Genomic DNA, 18,653 nt, shown 5'->3' on the forward strand with positions numbered 1-18,653 from the left:
CCGCCATGCATTGTGGGGTAAGTCATATCTGAACACAGATCAACCAAAGCTGCTTATAGCAGTTCAAGAAACACAACTCCTATAGATTAGTACAGCAAAGTTTAAACACACATTGGCAGTTTAGCACATTACATTTTATAAGTTATATTTTCTCAAACGTTTATAGTTTTTCTTTTTCTTTTTAGCATATGTGTTGTATTATTATTATTATTATTATTATTATTATTATTATTATTATTATTATTATTATTATTATTATTAATAGTCTTCACATGTTAGACACGGTACACACAGACACACACTCACATTCACAGTTATTTGAACCCAGCAGTTTATGCTTCTTTTGTGGCTTCGTTCATTTTTGCACCAGGGTACTCGAAGAAGGTAAAGTGTCACATCTTTCATTGAAGATCGAGCCGCGAGTGCCGTGTTCGCTCTCAATAGCTTGGAGCGGGATGATAACTAGTGTGTCAACCTGGTCCGGTTTACGGGAACCAGAAAACGGGTGTATTGGACAGGTGTGTGAAATAGTTGGGGACGAGACCCTCCAAAAAACATCTTTTAACATTTTTCTGAACTCCCGTCTCATTAGGCAATACAGAATCGGGTTTAGGCAGCTATTGGCGTGCGCCAGGCATACGGTGACGGGGAAAATGTAGGTGTGGATCATATAATACGTTTTATCCCAGTTAACCGCATTGAATTTGACCAGGACGCCCCATAAAGTTATGGCATGGTTGGGCGCCCAGCACAGGAAGAATGACAGCACCACTATGGTAACAGATTTGGTAACTTTGGATCTTCTTTTCGGATTGTTGTTGTTCATGCTTTTCTGCCTAATGAACCTCAGGAGTAACAAATAGCAGATGGAGAGGATGAGCATTGGGATGACAAAGGCAACCATGATCTTCTGGAGGTGATAAAGAGCCAGCCAGTACTGGCCCGCGGGGAACCTGAGAAGGCATAATTTTTCCCCGGCGACGTTTGTCACTGTCGAAAAAATTGCGGTGGGCGCGGTGGCCACGGTAGCAGAGACCCACAGCAGCAAGCAAATCCATTTCACAGAGCAAGACATTCGTCGGCTTCTGTTATTCAATGCAGAGGCGACTGACCAGTATCGGGTGATGCTCATGGCAGTCAGAAAGAACACGCTCGCGTACATGTTCATGACGGTGATCGAAAGTATGATCTTGCACATCGCATCCCCAAACGGCCAGCTGAAGTCTAGGGCAGTATCCACAGCCCAGAAGGGCAAGGTCAGGACGAACTGGAAGTCTGTCACAGCCAAGTTGAGGATAAAGAAATTGATGCTCGATTTCTTTCTACCCTGGCTCACCCTCATGAGGAAAAAGACTAGCAGGTTCCCCACCAGCCCCGCCGCGCAAACCAAGGAGTAGATGATGGAGATGAGGATCCTCAATACTGGACTCCCATCCGCTATCACATCGATGTCATCCAAACTACTGAATGTCTGCCATTCGGTAGAGGCGTTGTACGGCCCCCCGGTATCATTCTGAAGGTCCACCATCCTCTCAGATATAAACAGTGCTGCAGGTGCGCTCGCTGGCACCAGACTGTTTACTGCTAGCATGTCACCAATGCGGATCCAGAGCTTTCTCCCCACCGCCACCAGATTTACCTCAACCTCTTTCGACTCGCCTTCCTAACTTTATTCTCCCTTTTCTCTTCTGTCGCTGTGGACTTTGATCAACTCTGTTAGCTTCCAGATTTCGTAGCAACAAGCATCATGTGCTAAATGGACAGCAGGCTGCCACTGCAAGCTGGTTAATGCGAGTGCATTTTTGGTGATCCGCCTCTTGGAATCGTTGATTGGGCTGGAGTGCAGGCTACAGGTAAGTTCCAGAAAAGACTGAAACTGATTGTTCGCTTGCCTTGTCAATCAAAGAGTCCGTCGCAAAGCTGTCACAATGAGGAGAATCGGTTAGCTCAGTCGTGTACAGGCTAGGATGTGAGCTCCATCGTGTACAGGCTAGGATGTGAGCTCCATCGTGTACAGGCTAGGATGTGAGCTCCATCGTGTACAGGCTAGGATGTGAGCTCCATCGTGTACAGGCTAGGATGTGAGCTCCATCGTGTACAGGCTAGGATGTGAGCTCCATCGTGTACAGGCTAGGATGTGAGCTCCATCGTGTACAGGCTAGGATGTGAGCTCCATCGTGTACAGGCTAGGATGTGGTGCTGCGCAGATCACCGGGGCATTAACAACAGACCTTGCACTGATCCTTGCTTAATACAAACTGCCTGGGGTTTTATGTATAATTTATACATGTATACACGTAAACGAAATAAAAGCACATTTACGCGTTGTTTTAAAGGGCAACACTATTTGTGTTAAAAGTAACACACACACACACACACACACACACACACACACACACACACACACACACACACACACACACACACACACACACTAATAATAAGACCTCTGCCTCTCGTACTTCATCACCCAGGGATTTCAACACGAAGCGCGCTGTGTCTCGACCTTTATCCAAGGTGTTGAAGTGACAGTGATGTTCCAAAGCGCATCGGCAGTAAAGTATTAGCACATCGTCGCCTCCAATTCCACTAGGCGTGATATTATATAACATTTAACAACCAGTCTTTAGGTAGACCTAGTTAACTACAAGCATTCTCAACAATTGGGTTACAAATATTTCGGGATTTCTTCTGAATCTTGGAATGTTCTATGGATTCAGTTGAAATCGAATGGTTTCAAATAGCACTCGGAGGGGCTGCATAATGCAATGCTTTATTTGGGATCCAGAATTAAGAGTTACAAATAGGAAGCAACTGGATAATTAAATAACGGAAACACGAACTAATAGTTAAGATAATATTCTACTTCATAGAGTAACGCTACCTTACCCAATGAATTGTCTTTATTCAAATGATCGATTACCTCACATTCTATTCTTCAGTCTTCGACGGCCACAGAACGTTTTGGGTCTCTCACGCCCACTATGCGTGCTCGCTAATTGAACGACTAGCACCCAATGCATCGTGCCATTTTGTCGCTCCAGGTTCTTTATTTATAGTTTTCTGTTGTATGTTTAGTTCAATAATCATTTAAGATAGGTTGCATATTACTAGTATCAATGATTAGACCATGTCCAAATATTAAACTCACGCTATAGACCATAAAGAAATGCCCAATATATCATTGAAAAGGGTCTGACAATCATAAAATTCGTTCGCTCAATTTTAGGGCACAACGACTAACCTTCCTCAATCTGTACCTCTTTCTCTGTCCACCAGGTGGCACGGCAGAGGGAGGAGAAATTGTAAGCGGGGTAGGTGTAAACACAGCCCCGTTGTATATTAAAGGGAAAATGAAAAGTGTGCTACCTTAAAATATTGAATGTATAACCTCTGTTCGGGTTTCCTGCAAAGTGTTTGGTTTGGGTGAGCTATAATGGAGTTTGAATGGGTCAGTTAAAAGTTATCACAGCCTCCTCTTAAACCTGTAAGTAGCAGGAGCACGGATATGAGGCTCACAGAGGGACTATGCATGGAGGGAGGTTTTAATGGGGGAGTTGTAGCTTGTGTTTCCACAGCTAAACGTTACCTTTGGGCAATGTGAACCAGCCGGCCTGGACTATGATCTACTTTCTAATAAAGTATAGTACACAGAGGATTGAACTATTGTATTGTAGCGTGCAAATATGCGCATGGTTGTGAGACACCGTAATTGTAAAAGCATAATTTACAGTTTAATGATGCCACTGGTTTGATGTAATAACGTAATGTCGGCTTTCAGAGAGCTAAACACTCAACAACACAAATGATTTGGATATTTTAAATCTTTAAGGTATGAGCCCCCCCCTTAAAATACAAAGATTGATTTTACCATCACTATAAAAGCAGCCCTACCCGAATACAACAACTCAAAGGTGGTAGTAAAGCCATTCCATAGCTAACTGCAGTTCCCTTTTTGTACCACTAAACGGCTCTCGAGTTCAGCTGTAAAGTACTGGGGTATTCGTGACAAAGGCGTGTGTAGAAGCCAAGTTGGAAGATCTTAACTACACACACACACACACACACACACACACACACACACACACACACACACACACACTTCCAAAGGAAAATGAAAATCGTATAGTATAAATCGTCAGATTTCTGCAGACTAGGCGGCACAGACAGAAATGACCTTTTCCATGCAATGCATTGTATTACTGTGTTAAAGAAACATTTCACATCGCCGTGGTAGTAGTAGCATTTGCCCCCTTTAGCCAGTTAGCAGGAGCTAACACCGTGGGGGTCTTGATAATGTTAACCTGTTTATAAAAACGCCGTTGATTGCATTACAGTTGTAATGAAAAGAGAAAGGAAGGGGTTATTCCCAACGACATACAGTACATGCAAACTTCAGATACTCGGGCGACCCGCCTGCAGCCAGTAGGGAACCGATAAGAGTAGCTAAACCCCCTTCCGTTTGGTGTTTTTTTCCCCAAGAGGTTTATGCTAATTAGCCCGGGCTTGGTCCCAGTGCTACTGTGCAAAGCCAGGGATTTCTTCTGCGGTCACTCAGCTCGGGAATTCACAAGTTTGAGGACTTGATAAAAGTGGGTTGAACAGCTTGAATCTGGCTCTGCTAACGACACTACACTGGGAACAGAAGAGTTAAAGCAGCACAGATAACGATTTTTATCTTGAGTGAAAGCTTTTAAAAATGCATTTTTTGTGAAGTTATTACACGGGTTCAGCGCACCGAATTTGATTTTCTTTGACCTTTTCTTTTTCTTGGTGCAACATGTCCCCTCGGAGCCGCAGAAGCTGGGCTTCTCGTTTTATCGGACAGACATGTTCTCTCTTCGTGGTACTGTCAGGGATTTTAGCAGTGCTGGGCAGCTGCACGACATACAGATTCACACAAGGTAAAGGTTTGTAAACTCTTCTGCCAAGTTGTAAACAAGGGTGGTAAACGGGGCGTCATTAAGTTAAAACTTTAGATAGATAGATAGATAGATACCAATGTTGACCGATGACAATAAAACAAATGCAACGTGTTACTAGTGTTTCTTTGTCATCCACTATAGTCACAAACGTTCACCAAAAATAATCTTTAAAAGACGGGAAAGTTGAATCTTAATCCAACTGAAGACGTTTGTGCGCCGTGTAAAGAAAAAAAAGTTTTTGAAATGCTTGTGTTACAGGTTTTAAAGATAAGTGGTATCTCAGCCCATTGATTTGAGTGGAAAGGCAAGGGCTGGAGAGTCGCAAACCATACGGTTCAAAGACGAAAGTCTTACCATTCAACCACAGCGTAAACTCTGTAGCCGGTAGGTAAGTAAGGCTCTCGCTGATGTCGGTGTTATTAACTGATCAGCCGCTAGGAGGAGAGGCATTACATTTGCATTATTGTATTCATGCACAGAGCCATTAAAAAGGGTATTGCTGAAAACAATAAAGAGCCTGGCTGAGCACAGATCGCCAGCATTGATATGCCCTATTTTTGTTGTAACTTTAGTGTGCATTATTTCTTCTTTGCAGGGACCGCTTTTGAAGTAGTCCACCCTGTTAGAGTGGATGAAACTGGGCAGTTTGTCTCCCACTCTGTGTCCCGTCGCATGAGCAGGATTCTCAGACGGGACCTGAGCTCCCAGGACAGCAGCAGCACTCCAGTTTATTTCAAGCTCCAGTACAGCGGGCAGGACCTGCTCTTCAACCTGAGCAGAAACCCCCACCTGCTGGCTCCCGGCTTCGTCTCTGAGAGAAGGTACGGGGGCCTGGCTGGGGCCAAGATTCGAACCCACAGCCATTCCTCCTGTCAGTTCATTGGAGAGGTGCAGGGCCAGGACTCCACCAGCGGGAAGGCAGCTATCAGTACCTGCAACGGACTGGTAAGTAGCATAGTCCCGGCGCTGTCAAGGGTTTTGATATCATGGCACTCACAGTTCTGTATTCACGCTCCCACCTTCTTTTAGTGGTGTTTCGTAACCCTAGCTCACAAAGACATATTCATGCAGGTGTTTACAAGGATCACTTTCTGAACATGCATCTTTCTCTTTTTCTACATTAGGAGTTCATTAAAGACCGGAGTAAAACGTTGAAAATATGTGCCTGTGCACAAACTGAATAAACTAAACTAAACTAAAATAAATATGTCTCAGTGTCTATCAATCTCTCTTCCCTGCATGTGCACACACCCAGAATATCAGACTTGCATAATCTAACAGACTGCAGCATGCACACTGCAAGGTCACTATATCATGATGCACAGCGAGCTTCATTATAGCAGCTACATTAATGCTAATTTCATGCAGAGTAAATAATTAGATTAACACGTTGTTAATGATGAATCAAAATAAAAAAGAGATTTCATTTACATTTCTAAAGCCCTTTCTTCCAGCTAAAATCACATTAAAGTTAAGTGAGTTCATTAGCCTCTCTGTATTAAAAGTTCTGTGCAAAATATCCCGTCTGCAGGTATTATGAATGTTGACTAATAAGACGTATTTTAGTAGTTGTCCTGTTCAGGAATGTTTTCTTAAGCCTCTGTGGGTCTCTATTGTGCATGGTAACAGATATTAACCAGGTGCAGAGTTATGCTCTATAAAAAGAGACTGTTCACCTTATCTACCCCTTTTAAACACACATCCTTGGCATACTGCTAAAAAAAAAATTAAAAAAAAGCAAAAGCAAGAGAAAGGATGATTTACAGTGGAAATGGTTATTTGAATGAATACTACCCTGGAGTGCATCAACAGCAGCTGCAACATTATATAAATTACACCAATACCCCTTATTGCAATCATTCGAATTATGGGCAATAGATTTCAACATCTGCAATACAACAGAAGCCAGAAGACAAGGACATCTGGGCTCATTTAAACACCAGCCCACACTGGGATAAATTAACAGAGAGCACACTGGCACTATTCTGCCCCACAGACAACACAATTGCCTGCTAAAGCTTAAGGCCATTCAATAGTTTTCAGAATACAGCATAAGAAAGTTTGGCAGTGAAAACAAAAAGACTTGTCACTGAAAACCACAGCCTGCCAATGGGTATTCACTGTCGAGATTTGAAACGCTGAGAAAGTCTGCATCCTGCTGTTAAGAGCTTAGTCCAGGTGTGAGCAGTGTTACACAGGCTAGCGGAGACAGCTTTTAGAGTATAGATACGATTGTGTTGAATGACTGTACAGTATAGCACTGCGTAGAGTTTCCATCTGCTGTGCAGTGCGAAAAAAAAGAAAAAGCCACTTTATAAATCCCTTATACTTGACATAGACATCTCTGGGAAAGGCTACATATCTTTTGCAGTGAAGGCAAGCGGTTAGTGACCATCCTGTCTGAGCAGAGATTACAAGCGTCTGTGTGTAACAGCAACCCTATTAACATGAAATTATCAAATCCCAAAGCAGTACTTTGTTCACATGTAGCTTCCCAAGCCAGGATAATCGATTGTCAGCTATAGAGCAGCTTGGCACAGATCTTATCTCTTATCTAATCTCTTAACTAATGTCTTGGTGCTTAGCACAGCTTTGTAGATCCAGTTCCATTTGGCTCATCACTGCCCAGTGAATATTTTAGGGCTTCTTTAGGACAGCTGGTACACCAGAGTGTAACCATTATCCCGTCCCCCTGTAACATCCTGCCCTGTGGATATAAGAACTATCACATGTGTTCTAGGTGGTATATCTTACTGGGGTATTTCTTATATTGACTACCCTTATAAAAGTTTACCACCACAGTATTTTTGCATGCTGTTCCCATGCTTATATTATATTATGTTTATATAATATTTACCAGAATTGTACCCTGGTCTGCCATGTTTATTAATGTTATAGTGCAATACCTCGCTTTTCTTTACAATGCTTACCTATGCTTTACCATGCTTGCACAGTGCTTTATTACACTTTGCTATGCTTTTACTGTGGCAAACTTTTCTAAAGGTATCGGCTGGAGACAAGACATGGGTGCTTTAACCTCTAAAAAGTTACCAGACAAAGAGATACAAAGTGTTTCTAAACAACAAGATGAATACATTAGTTAAGATGATGGCTGATATTCCAGACCCGTACCAGTGTGTTCTTTAAGGATCAGTGCTGTGAACTAGCAGGCTTGTGAACAGCATTTCAAGGAGGGAGCACCAGTGGTGCACAGAGTCATTTAGTCTTGATAGAAAACCAGAGCAAGAAAATAGCCTGCAGGTTACCTTATAGTTAAGGGTCAGTAAATAGATTAAAGTAGATAGCTAAAGAATGCATTGGGCAGGTTTGAAATCTAGGCACCCAATACCAGCTCTACAATGTATCATTCATTTCAACATCAACTGCAGTATTTTTAAGTTTGAGGCTACCTGTTTTCATTATTTGTTAATACCTTTATTTTACATCAAGGTGTCAAACAGATGTAAACACATGTGTTCTCTCTCAATTGACTGCACCTGGTTAAATAAAGAATTTGACAGTGATGATAAGTCTTAAGATAAATAAACAGGCTAGCTGGAGGAGAGCTTGTTAGAGATGCCTGTTGCCCATCCCTTTTTGTACAAGTGCAGTGCTTTGCTTGGTATCTATCCTGAGTGCTGCTTTCCCCTCTAGATGGGTGTTTTCCAGCTTTCCAATGAAGACTTCTTTATTGAACCTCTGGGGGGAGAGGAGCAGGAGGTTGGAGCAGCACAGCCGCATGCCATATACAAACGGCATGCCGCTGAGAGGGGCGGCGAGAGAGGGAGTGAGCCCCAACGCCAGAACAGCATCAGCGAGGACTCCCCCGTTAATGGGACCTGTGGAGTGAAGGGTACTGTAGAGAGCAAAGCAAAATAAATGGACAAATAGAATCAATACCAGGATGCCTGAAGGGTTAGATAGAAAGGAATAGTAGACTCTTAAATCATTAGCTATGTAGTAAATTACAGCACAAACACATTAGTAGATTTAAATAGAAATAAGTGAGTGTAGTTGCCATGGCATCAAAAGCATACAAGTACACCCACTGTTTCTTTTCAAACACACTTTCCTGCGACTAAGGTATGTTAAACCTCTTATATATGTATATCTGTATTTTTCTATGTTTTCCTCCTGGATGTATATGGTGACTGTGTTTCCCCTGTTAAATCACCTTTGTATAAAGACTTCTGTTAGACAGAACTTTTAACTTAATTTAACGAACCAGGCAATGTTGGCGATCAGCCAAACAGCTTCCTTGTGTCGTCCATTCTATCCCAGTTGTGAATGGGCTGCAATATAGATATATTTGCCAATATAGATTGTGTTTGTCTTCAGTTTCAGTGAGCTTTGATAGTGTGTGAGTGCCCTGCTGGGTGAGAGGCAGGCACTTAGGGTTCATTCATTCATTCATTATTTGCATCATGTATTCAGGAGCATGAGAAGCACTAAATTACTTGACTAACCCGTCTGTCTATAGAAATCAAAATAAGCCAGCTAAACTGAATGATACAGCTCTTCTATTTAAATTGCACTGTGCTCTGATCACAGGTTTGAAAAAACATTTTTTTTTTACTTTTATTTGAGGCGTAGAGGCAGACAGTTTCTAAATTGGTTTTCCAAAACATTATGTTCATCCAACAAAGGAGAGAGCAGTTACAAAACAAGGTTAGAACAGAGTTCTGATTTGGACAGGCTAGGTGTCAGGGGTAGACACACAGACAGCTGGGAAGGGATACCATTGTCCGATCTCGCAGAAAGCTTGACTGAATTAAGAAAACGTGCTTGATATTAATGAGCAGGTAGATAATCAAGAGATTCACTGCTGAATTGTTGTCCCTCAGCGAGAGAAGCTGAGTCACGTCCTGCAGTCTGTCTGAGTCCTGAAAGGCTGTTCTGTCGTATTCAGAGTCCAGGAGGAGCTGGGAGATGACGGAGAAGCGGCGGGTGAAGTGGGAGCAGAAGCAGCGCCTGCACAGGCGAATCCGCCAGCGCTCCATCAGCAAGGAGAAGTGGGTGGAGACGCTGGTGGTGGCCGACACCAAGATGGTGGAGTACCACGGGAGCGAGCACGTGGAGGACTATGTGCTGACCGTCATGAACATGGTGAGCTGATGTGGGGCTTCCTCAGCTGTGTGCACCGCATTGTTTAATCCAGTACAGCCTGCTCTATGACCATTTCCCTGAGGCATGGTGCTACTCAATCAAACTTGTCTAACAAACCACTGCATTAGCAACGTTAAAGAAAAACCCTATTAAGGGATATTGATTTTATAGTATATCATTTATTACCTGTTTCATTTTTTATAGAGTTTTCCATTATTCTCCATTGTTGTTTTTTTCTTAGATAATCAATTCAGGAATACAGCTTTTAGTTGTTTTTTTTGTTTTAGCTTCTCTTTTCAGAAGCAGGCCCCCAAGTTTGTAAAAGGTCAATTAGTTAGTAAGTACATCTGGTGAATGCATATCTAGCATCAATCGACAGCAAGTGCAATTTTATTTTTCGAGCCTGTTGCGTTGTGCAAGGGCTAAAGAAAAGGGTTTATAGCATCTCATCCCTCCAAATGGTTAACCCTACAAGATGAGTGGGTCACATTCTATGTGTCAAACTGTGAGGTACAATTTATATTTGCCAGCGCCTGTCTTGTGGTTGTCATGGCCACTCTCCAGTTCTTATCCTGGATACAAAAAAGACCAATGCAACTCTTCTGTAGAAAGAACAGAGGGGGGGAAATGGCATTTTTCTTCATGTTTTCGCAGTTTCGCCTGTTATTTAGCCAGTAACCAAACACTATACTTAAAAGCAGTATGGAGCCTACCTGCCCCCCCCCCCCCCCCATTCGTCCTCTCCTAAGAAAACATTAAAAAAACATTACTGATCCTCATGGCTTTGTTTGCTTTTTAGGTTGCAGGATTGTTCCATGATGCCAGTGTTGGAAACTCCATCCACATTGTGGTGGTTCGTCTGATTTTATTGGAGGAAGACGAGGTGAGAGAGGAGCTTGTGTTTTCAGTTCGCTCGCCTGTCTGTCTGTTTGCTTCACTGTGATGCACTGCTCTTCAGTAGCTGTGTAAACAGGTGCTGATGGTGGCACTAATTTTGAGTTAGTAGAGCAGCTTTCTTATCTCATCTTTCAGCTCATCATTCTCTTTATTTGTCAGACACGGTCCCAGTTTTAGTCCCTACTATTGATGCATGCTCTTGACTGATGCCCATTGATACAAGTGGCATGTGACATGGTTTATGTACTATACATAAGAAAGTTTACAATCGAGAGAAGACCATTCGGCCCATCTTGCTCGTTTGGTTGTTAGTAGCTTATTGAACCCAGAATCTCATCAAGCAGCTTCTTGAAGGATCCCAGGGTGTCAGCTTCAACAACATTTTTGGGGACTTGGTTCCAGACCCTCACAATTCTCTGTGTAAAAAAAGTGCCTCCTATTTTCTGTTCTGAATGCTCCTTTGTCTAATCTCCATTTGTAACCCTTGGTCCTTGTTCCTTTTTTCAGGTCGAAAAAGTTCCTTGGGTCGACATTGTCAATACCTTTTAGAATTTTGAAGGCTTGAATCCGGTCGCCGCGTAGTCTTCTTTGTTCAAGACTGAATAGATTAAATTCTTTTATCCTGTCAGTATATGACATGCCTTTTAAACCTGAAATAATTTGCTCGCTCTTCTTTGCACTTTTTCTAGAGCAGCAATGTCCTTTTTGTAGCGAGGTGACCAGAACTGAACATAATATTCTAGATGAGGTCTTACTAATGCATTATACTAATGCATTGTACAGATGAGGTCTTACTAATGCAAACCGTATACTTTAATTCTATTAACATTTCAATTTATTTGTAAAGCGCCTTTCATATCACAGTATCTTAAAGAGCTATACAGAACAAAAGTATACAGCATCAAGAAGTAGCAAAATTACAAAATAGCAGTAAATAATTATAATAATAAAATAATAACAACAATAAAAAGCCTAAAGAAATCAATTGCAGAAAACAAGAAATTAATAAGAATGATAGAGAAAACAACATAAATCACAAAAATAAGCAAATAAAATAGATAAAAACAATTACCTTTGAAAGCCAGGTAAAACTATAAAAGTAAGTCTCTTGACTTAATAATATTGACGGTCTCTAATGGAAAAGGGCAATGAGTTCCACAATCTGGGGGAATTATAACTAAACACATTTTCTCCTCTCCTTTTCAACTGTACCCTTATGACAGCCGTTCCTGGCTCAGGCTATACAAGAATGAACATTACAAAAGTGCCTCAGGTTAATCAGCCTGCTCAACACCGTTTGCAATGTCAGCCCATCAGATGCATTTTGTGTTTTCTTAGCTCTGTATGGCAGTACAAAGCTGCTTTTGGGAATTGAATTCCCCAGTACAATGAAGATAGCAGCCATCAACATGTTGACAGTAAGTGATAAGATTATCACAAAAAACATATGTGCATCCTTTTTTTAAATTTTTGTACTTTTTGCTGCCATAGCTGGAGAACACATATGTATATCCACACAACCTCCGGGTGTCTGGCACCACCACTGCTTCTCTTAGACTCTCTTTGTTTAATTTGAGCCAGAGTTCAATGTCTATCATTTTCTGAACAGTTTCCTCCAAAATGTACCACCAACGACTATCTGAATCCAAACAAATAAACAAGTGCATGTAAGGTACCACCAGGTACAATCACTGTGGTAAAAAAAACAGTTGTACCAGGGTGCCCCAGTACAGATTAGATTGCATGTTCTGCTTGGTTCGTCTGCTACAATGAAGAAGGACACGCAGCGTTAAATAGTAAAGCTGTGTGGTCTAGAATCTGCCAACTCTGCTATCCTGGATCATTTGGCTGCCCTATTAAACTTGGAAAAGTGTAATCTAATTCTTCTGTCAAGTACACTTTATAGCTTGAAACAGACTGGCCCTCCCGTTTTTAATACAATTCAGCATTGCATTGGAGTCCTGCTCCTTAACCTTTACTTAACAAAACAAATCTCTCCAGTGCTTTGCGTGTCTCACACAAACATCTGTATTTGTTTGTTAGGAGGACCTCAAAATAACCCACCATGCGGACAACAGCCTCTCCAGCTTCTGCAAGTGGCAGAAGAGCCTGAACATGAAGGGAGACGGCAACCCCACACACCACGACGTGGCTGTGCTGCTCACCAGGTAGGGAAGGGTTAACGGCAATGCCAGCTATGGTTACTAGAGAGTTCAGTTTCCTCACTGGAAATCCATGCAGAGTCATGGCAGCAGGTTAATAATTACTATATGCACAGTTAAAACACTAATCCAAGTGGGAAGATGGTACAATGGACTATTGTTGAGGTTGTTACAGCTAAGATAAATAATCCCACACATCTTTGCGTTTTCATTAGCTACACATAGGCCTCAGCTGTTCAGTTTTGAAAAATGTTTTCCTTCGCAAACATTTATTTTCATTTTAAAACATGGTGTCGGGCACTGCTTTAGGATTGTCTGTCCCCCTCGTATTGTCTCAGGCAGAGTGTCCATCAAACACGGTGCTCTGTCTTCATGGATCCACTATGACAGCTTCAATACCAACATCCCCCAACTGCAGCTCCAGCCCATTACTGCATTCTGCATGCTAACACTACCCTCACTCTTTTAGTGTGGTTAACACACAACCCTCCATATCTTCCCATTGCAGCTTTAAAGTTTTGTATGAAGCACATGGACTGCAGTTCTGAGTGCTCTCAGATTAATATAGCGTACATTAGTGTGCAGATTTATTAGACCCCCCCTATTGCTTCTGCAGCTCTGAGTGCTCTCAGATTAATATAGCGTACATTAGTGTGCAGATTTATTAGAACCCCCCTATTGCTTCTGCAGCTCTGAGTGCTCTCAGATTAATATAGCGTACATTAGTGTGCAGATTTATTAGACCCCCCCAGTGATTCTGCAGCTCTGATTTGTTGTGCATATGAAGTCAAACCACTGTGAAAACTGTCAAAATGATTGAATTGATGACTTTAATAGGTCGCACATGCAATTCATTTAAAATAGTAAGAGGAACACATAGCCAGGAAGGTTAAAATGCATGAGACTTGATGCCTGATTAAAGCACAAAGTGGTCTAACATTTTCACACACGAGTGTCTGTTGTTTCTATATCACCCATTACTGACCAAAAATGGAAATTCTCCCACCCTGAGCTTTCCAGGCAGGCAGGTATATAAAGGATATATATAACAAATACAGTGGTCTATTTTACCCAGGAAAGACATCTGCGCTGCCATGAACAGGCCCTGTGAGACGCTGGGTCTCTCCCACGTGTCGGGCATGTGCCAGCCTCACCGCAGCTGCAGCATCAATGAGGATACAGGACTGCCTGTGGCATTCACCGTGGCACACGAACTCGGGCACAAGTAAGACTTTTGCACTTTTCAACCTTTCTGAGATCTGGTGCTTGAGATACCTCAGCTGAAGAATACTATCATACCCAGCATGCCAGCACTCAAATGTTTCTAGTAAGGGCGTGCTAAAAGGTTTTTGACAGAACAATAGTGTAAGTGCGTGTTTCAGCTCATAATGGTACTAGCTACAGGAAGCATAGCTGCTGCTGCTGCTGCTGCTTTAAAGAGCAGTGTTCTGGACACTCCAGTTGCATTTCTATTGTTTCTTTTTCACAAACCTACTACAGTGAGCCCAGAATACTAGAATTATATTTAGGGTGTGGCTGATGGGAGCTGCAAATCTCCTCTGAAACAACTGAATTATCCTGACTCGAAGGACCAGCTCCCACCTTGCTATTCAATACAGCCTCTCAGGGCATTAGTCCATGTGTTGTAGGAGTAAACTAAATCATAGCAGAACAAAAGTCCTGCTTAAATACTGGAGCTTAACTAATCTCACAATGTGGAAAATGTGCAAACCCAGTAGCTGATCTTCTTCTTCTTCTTCTTCTTCTTCTTCTTCTTCTTCTTCTTCTTCTTCTTCTTCTTCTTCTTCTTCTAATAATAATATGAAAGGATAGATGGCTTGGGGCCAATTATAATGAACAGTAACATTATATTATCCGCTTATTATTATGAAGATTAAGGTGTCATTATAAATAATATGAATGTTAGTTCATAACATCAAGGGAATGCATTTGCTCAAGTCCTCTTTTGTTTATCCCTCCTGTGAGCCAATTACAGTGATGGTCATTAAATGAAGAAATACCATTTGCTACTTGTTCCTGTCAACACCCTGCTTTATTGGTTTAGAGCTACTTGTGCTGACTTGTTTCCAGATGCCTTCTGTACCCAGCCACCCTGTGTAGCCACAGGGCAGACTGTCCTGCCTCGGCTGAGCGCTTTGAAAAGCACTTAGAATGTAGCTGAGGGACCCTGACACGAAACTAGCAGACTTTCATCTCCACTCTGAGAGACCCTGACACGAAACTAGCAGACTTTCATCTCCACATTGAGAGACCCTGACACGAAACTAGCAGACTTTCATCTCCACATTGAGAGACCCTGACACGAAACTAGCAGACTTTCATCTCCACATTGAGAGACCCTGACACGAAACTAGCAGACTTTCATCTCCACTCTGAGAGACCCTGACACGAAACTAGCAGACTTTCATCTCCACATTGAGAGACCCTGACACGAAACTAGCAGACTTTCATCTCCACATTGAGAGACCCTGACACGAAACTAGCAGACTTTCATCTCCACATTGAGAGACCCTGACACGAAACTAGCAGACTGAGAGGCCTATTCAGAAAACTCATTGTGCTCAATTTTGTTTTAGCAACAACAACAACAAACTGTTAAAGACAAAGAAACAAACAAAACATAAAAAAACTATTAATAAATAAAGCACTTGAGCCAGGTCTGTGTTCACTAACAAGGGAGAGGTAGTCAACTCAGCTTCTAGCCCTCAAGGCTAACTGTTTTTCCCTCTTGTGCTCTCAATATAGCTCCAATTTCCTTCTTTTTGTAATTGTGATTGTTTGTGATATTCTTATCCACATGTCTTGGCACATCTATCCACACAGGCTTAGCATTTCACTTCCCTTTCTCTGTGCTGGAGCCTGTTGTGTTCCGAGTCACATTTCCACTTGCGTTTCTCAATGAACACCTCCTGCAACCACAGCCATTGTGTAAACAACTGGAGAGCTGCGGGGTGGGAGGCTTTTATTGAGACAGAAGTGTGAGAAAAAGCGTGTTTCAGAACTGCAATCTCTGCTAGGTTCCTGTGAACAAAAATATCAAAACAATGCAGATTACTGTGTCAATACATAGAGCACAGGATGCAGCAACAGCAAAACAATGAGAAATGTTAGCAGCATGAATCCTTTTCAGCCTCACATATGCTTTTTTTCTTGTCATTTCCCGGCATTAAGGTCACGTCTATAGCACCACTAGCACACACTGACCTTACTGCAGTGATTCACAATGGTGGCTCTTTCAGTCCATTCCAGTCTAGATCTTAATCTTAATTACTTTAAATGAACACCTTCAACAATTTAGCAATGAAAGACGTGGGTAGAGCAACTTCATGTTTTGTGTCAATGACGGAAACCAAAGCATTTTATTTGTGTAGTTAGGAGATTTCCCTCATTTTCCCTCTTTGTGGGACCTGTGCTCTTACGCCACAGCTTTGGGATTCAGCATGATGGGAACGGGAATGACTGTGAGCCGATTGGGAAAAGACCTTTCATCATGTCTCCACAGCTCCTGTACGGCAGCGCCCCGCCCAGCTGGTCTCGCTGCAGCCGGGAGTACATCACCCGCTTCCTCGAGTGAGTGCACGCTTCCATTCCTCTTTGTGTGTCATGAGAAAATGAATTTATATAGACAGTAATGAGCTGTTAGAATGGAAATCCAATGAAATGCATCATTAATGCAGAGATATTTACACTGATTTGTTATGTGTGTGATTTACCTGTTTTACACTTGTTTTTGGGGGATTTTTACCTGGCCTACCGGTAACTTATACAGCTGTTGTCTGTTTGTTGGTCAGGAGACAAATGCATATACTGATCCACAACAGAAGATGCACAGACAACTTGTTGTTTCCCCTTGATTCAATGATTACTAGATTAGCAGAGATTGCTCTCCCTGCAGTAATCGCTCCATGGCTGGCTGCAGTAGCTGTGGGCACCAGAACATGACACAGATCCTCTTCTGCGGTGCAGTGACTTCCATGCAGCACAGCCTCCCTGTATAGTTCATATCAGGGAAGAAAATAATAGGGTCAAACAAAATAGACATCATATTCTAAATTAATCCTTAATAAATAGTTCATTTAATTCTAGATAGCTGCATGGTTTGTTAAACCGCTGCAAAATCATGTGACAAAATGTGGCAGTAATGAAAAAGGCATGCATGAGTACAATGTTATGAAAACATTATAGCCTGTACACAATTTAATAATGCAATTGCCCAGAGTAATTCAAATACAAGCCCACTGCCAGTCTCAACCCCTTTACCTCCGGGAAGATCCACTGTGTCTCACAGCACCTCGAATCATGTGTTCTTCTGGGAGATGCATGTGGCTTTGCAGAGCAATTGTATTGCTGGTTTCTGTTTAGACGGTGTTTAGTTTTGTGACAAGCAACACTAACAAAAACATTCACAGAGCTTAAAAGTATGCTATCAACTAAAGTGAGCCACATCTAAAAACAAACATACCATTATCATTTTTACTGAAATTATCTGTTTTATTTTTGATAACAGCCATAGATTCTTGGCAAATAAAAAGGAAGGAATGATGTCCTGAATCAAGCCAGTAACCTGCTCTTCCCTTGCTGTAGTTCTGATCTGATCATCCTGGCTGCTCATACCCTGTTAAGTCTCATGCAGGGAACTTAGCTAATTATTTTGTATATATATATTATATATTTTCTTTTTTTTTTTGACTGATTGTGGAATCTGCATGCCTGAAATTGTTGATAGCCCCCCCACACTGCTGAGAGAGCTGTGTCAACTCATAATACTCAACTCAATTCCTTTTGTTTTTCCACCTATATATGAGTATGCCTCTGAGCTGGCACTCCTGCCTTTGCAGCAGCTGTTCACAAATGAAAACACATGTGAATTAGCAAAGTAAAGTAGTTCAATAAATGTTGGCCTTAGTGTTTAACAAATAGCAGTGTAGAGTATGGTGCCAATTAAGGAGCATAACCGATGCTGTTATGAAGCTGCTCTGATTTAAATGTTGGATAAACCAGTCCTGTGTACACTGCGATACAGTATCCTGAGCTCTCCAGGGACCACAGGGTTAAATCAGGACCAGCTGAACCTCCAAAACACATCACCAGCGATTATCTGGATACCATTCCTCACGATCTCAGATTATTTGTATTTCCATCTGAAATGAATACTCCTGCACTCTGGGTTCACCCCAAGCCCTGTTCTTTGGAAGCATTTCCCTTGGGTCTGGAAGTCTTGAAGAGTAAAGTGAAGCGAAAAAGTGAAATCTGACACTTGGAATAAACCTGTGTTTAAAAGCAATAGTGGGTGCTGTCAAGTCAGAAATATAACACACCCTAACAAGAAGCAGATGGAATAACAAACTGAACCCATATAAACAATCAGGAATTGGCACTTTTCCCAGCTTTTTTTAAGGAACAAAAGAAGTTATAAGTTCCTCCTCTGCATGTCTGTTGTTTAATTGGCATCCAAGGTGAAGGAGGAGCACTGTTTGTCGTAGTTGGAGCTTGTCCAGTCAAACCTCAGCATTGACCAGGACTCCACGTCTCCTCTCCAGCA

General features: G+C 42.0%; 2 protein-coding genes across 2 annotated transcripts in view; one reads left to right on the plus strand and one right to left on the minus strand.

Moving 5' to 3' along the window:
• Positions 1–291: 291 nt before the first annotated feature.
• Positions 292–1,770, minus strand: LOC121299018 (relaxin-3 receptor 1-like). The gene has a single exon (XM_041226457.1). It carries the CDS (start codon positions 1,589–1,591, stop codon positions 356–358), a length of 1,236 nt encoding a protein of 411 aa, XP_041082391.1. The 5' UTR covers positions 1,592–1,770; the 3' UTR covers positions 292–355.
• A 2,708-nt stretch (positions 1,771–4,478) lies between these two features.
• Positions 4,479–18,653, plus strand: part of LOC121299017 (A disintegrin and metalloproteinase with thrombospondin motifs 7-like) — a 55,452-nt gene continuing 41,277 nt past the window's right edge. Inside the window, exons 1-8 of the mRNA XM_041226456.1 lie at positions 4,479–4,904; positions 5,521–5,870; positions 8,580–8,778; positions 9,835–10,031; positions 10,831–10,914; positions 12,972–13,096; positions 14,166–14,315; positions 16,538–16,681. Coding sequence (XP_041082390.1) covers positions 4,781–4,904; positions 5,521–5,870; positions 8,580–8,778; positions 9,835–10,031; positions 10,831–10,914; positions 12,972–13,096; positions 14,166–14,315; positions 16,538–16,681 — 1,373 coding nt within the window. The 5' untranslated portion in view covers positions 4,479–4,780. The remainder of the gene's footprint in view (positions 4,905–5,520; positions 5,871–8,579; positions 8,779–9,834; positions 10,032–10,830; positions 10,915–12,971; positions 13,097–14,165; positions 14,316–16,537; positions 16,682–18,653) is intronic.

Source organism: Polyodon spathula, chromosome 24 (genome assembly GCF_017654505.1).
Source record: "Polyodon spathula isolate WHYD16114869_AA chromosome 24, ASM1765450v1, whole genome shotgun sequence".
NCBI classification, from domain to species: domain Eukaryota; kingdom Metazoa; phylum Chordata; class Actinopteri; order Acipenseriformes; family Polyodontidae; genus Polyodon; species Polyodon spathula.

Bases quoted from the DNA above. Each gene is read 5' to 3' on its own strand.
- LOC121299018 (XM_041226457.1), bottom strand. From the start codon at position 1,591: ATGCTAGCAGTAAACAGTCTGGTGCCAGCGAGCGCACCTGCAGCACTG.